We start from the raw sequence: 2,496 nt of genomic DNA on the forward strand, positions 1-2,496 counted from the left end.
GTGTCATATCCTTATATGACACCAGATACTTTGGGTGATCCACCTAGGCTAGCTCATCAAAAGATACTAGAGGAGGAGGAGGCTATGGAAGATCATGTTGTTAATGTGTTTCCTAGATGTCGATATATCATGGAGCTTGCAGATGGGTATAGATAGATGATTTTTTACGAAAGGCACTGATGCAAGGGACATTGTAGATGTCATCCTTACTGAGACACAGTCGGCATCGCAGTACAGAAGGCAGTGCAGGAATAAGGGGTCTGGAATACGCAGTAGTGTAGTATTTGTATTATGTAGTATTTGTATTAAACATTATAAATATTATTATCGTTTGTTACTTTGTTATTTTGATTGTATTATAGATTGATTTATTCATATATGACTTTTTTATCATGTACATTAAGTGTATGGTTTAATTTATAAAAATTCATTAGGATAGTATAGTTATGATACAGAAGTATTTCATCGGTGTATCTCATAAAAAAAAGTTAAAATTTACTATCTAGCGTGAATATAGAGGTACATCTCTGTATTCTAAGTAGGGTGAATGCGGAGATGCATCTCCAGATATGAATGACAATCTGTAAGGTTTGGATAGGGTATTGTAGTACTCGTCCCTATACCCGCTGTTTGAAAAAATCTCCGTACCTGGATACATACCCGCGTGGGCACCAACCTTTATACTTGTACTCCTATCCTATGGGTAGCTAAGGACTCGTACATGTCCCGTTACCCGCAGTTCTAGTAAAAATTGATTCAAACCTAATCAAAGTCCAACAACAATAAATCTTTCAATTAAAAAATATAATATCATTTTAAATTGGGTTAAATGCAATTCACCCCCTGCCATTAGGGCGAGATTCGGTTTTGCCCCCCTGAAGTTTTTTTTTTACGAAAGCCCCCTTATAAAAGTTATAAGCAAGTTTTACCACACCCTTTTACTTCAAATGCTGACTGGATTTTGACCAATTGGCTTATGTGGCATTAGCATTTGAAATAAAAAAGAAAATTTGGAATAAAAAAGAAAATTGGCTACATGAGGCTTCAGTTTCAACCATCTCCATCACTTTCTTCAACCTCAAAATGTTATAAACTCCTTTATCAGTGGAACTTGAATTAGCTTCAGTTTCATCCATCTCCATCACTTTCTTCTACTAAGAGGTGGAACTCTTTTATTTCTCACCAAGTTTCAAAATGTTATTGATGGATCTTGTGTGAATATTTGCTGATAAATACAGTTTTTTTATTTGTTTATCTTAGGTTTGATCAATGGCACTGTATAGAACTGGGCCATACCCAATTCTGGAGAGTAATAGCCTAGCTTATTCGCATAGAAATTTGTTTGTTTTACCTGTTCCTCTGCATTTCACTAGACATAGACAATCATCTAATGAAGGTAAGAGAAAGCACAAAGGAATATGCAGTTCATCATTACATGGAGCTGCATCTGCTTCTTCCATGGAGTCACATCAAGAGGATCTAAGTGCCTTTTCCGTTTGCTTGGAGGAGGAAACTGATCATGTTGTGAGGTTCAAAATGTCGGATTTTAAGGTTTTAGATCATGTTAGCATTGGCCTCGGTGGAAGGGTATGAAATCTAAATAACTTTACAATGTGACATGACTGGATTAGTTTTTCCAATGCTGGTTTTCTCATTGATTAAGTTTTGTTATAGGCAGATGAGGTGGTTTTTGAAGGGGAGGTGAAGGATAGTGGTAGGTAAGATATTTCTTTGTTTGGTTCAGGTTATATGATTAGTTTTGATCACAGTATCGGTATTTATTTGTTTTATGATCTTATCCTCTGCAGCCTTTTGTATAACACACGAGTTATACTTAGACAGCTTTATAGTAACCAAGCTCAGCGTCGAGGAAAACGAGCAATAGAGGTATGTTGACCTTGTAGCATCTCACTTTTGTTTAGTTCATGTTTGTTCACAATTTTTTGTCGGCATCTTTTAGGTGTAGAAGAAACTGGTTCGACGTAAACTTTTATATCATTCTTACTCAATGCAAGATTGCAAGTTCTTGGGTATATCTCTTTGCCTGCAGGTGGTGATAGTGGTTCATTCATCCTAGTACATGGGGTAGGTCTTAATCTAAATAACTTTCACTATTTTAATTCTTTTATATATGTGTGATTATTTCTTGTTCTAAATCTTTTGTCTACTTGAGTCTTTCTGCCCCTTTGTATGAAAAAGCAACTAATGTTCTTTTTGCTTCAATACTTTTTCCTGTCAGTATCATGGTAGTTTTTCTTTGAGACACTGGCTTCAACAGTCAGATTGGCTTCAAACTTTAGAGGCCACTCTTGCATTGGACGAAGAGTCTGTTAGGAAGGTAGGAGAAGACACAACTGGAGGTCCTGCAATTTCTAGGCAGTTAATTTTTATTGAAGAAAGTGATGGAGATAGATGAAACTGAAGCTTCACGTTAGCCAATTTTCTTTTTTATTCTAAATTTTCTTTTTTATTTCAAATGCTAATGCCACATAAGCC

At 35.8% G+C, this 2,496-nt stretch overlaps 1 protein-coding gene across 1 annotated transcript; it reads left to right on the forward strand.

Annotated features, from left to right (window-relative positions):
• The first annotated feature begins 1,195 nt into the window (after positions 1-1,195).
• LOC131656189 (probable plastid-lipid-associated protein 14, chloroplastic) lies at positions 1,196-1,927 on the forward strand. Its single transcript, XM_058925949.1, has 3 exons — positions 1,196-1,587; positions 1,675-1,718; positions 1,809-1,927. Exons 1-3 carry the CDS (start codon positions 1,270-1,272, stop codon positions 1,894-1,896), a joined length of 450 nt encoding a protein of 149 aa, XP_058781932.1. The 5' UTR covers positions 1,196-1,269; the 3' UTR covers positions 1,897-1,927.
• The last annotated feature ends 569 nt before the right edge of the window (positions 1,928-2,496 follow it).

The sequence above is a fragment of the Vicia villosa genome, linkage group LG3 (genome assembly GCF_029867415.1).
Source record: "Vicia villosa cultivar HV-30 ecotype Madison, WI linkage group LG3, Vvil1.0, whole genome shotgun sequence".
In the NCBI taxonomy this organism is placed as follows: domain Eukaryota; kingdom Viridiplantae; phylum Streptophyta; class Magnoliopsida; order Fabales; family Fabaceae; genus Vicia; species Vicia villosa.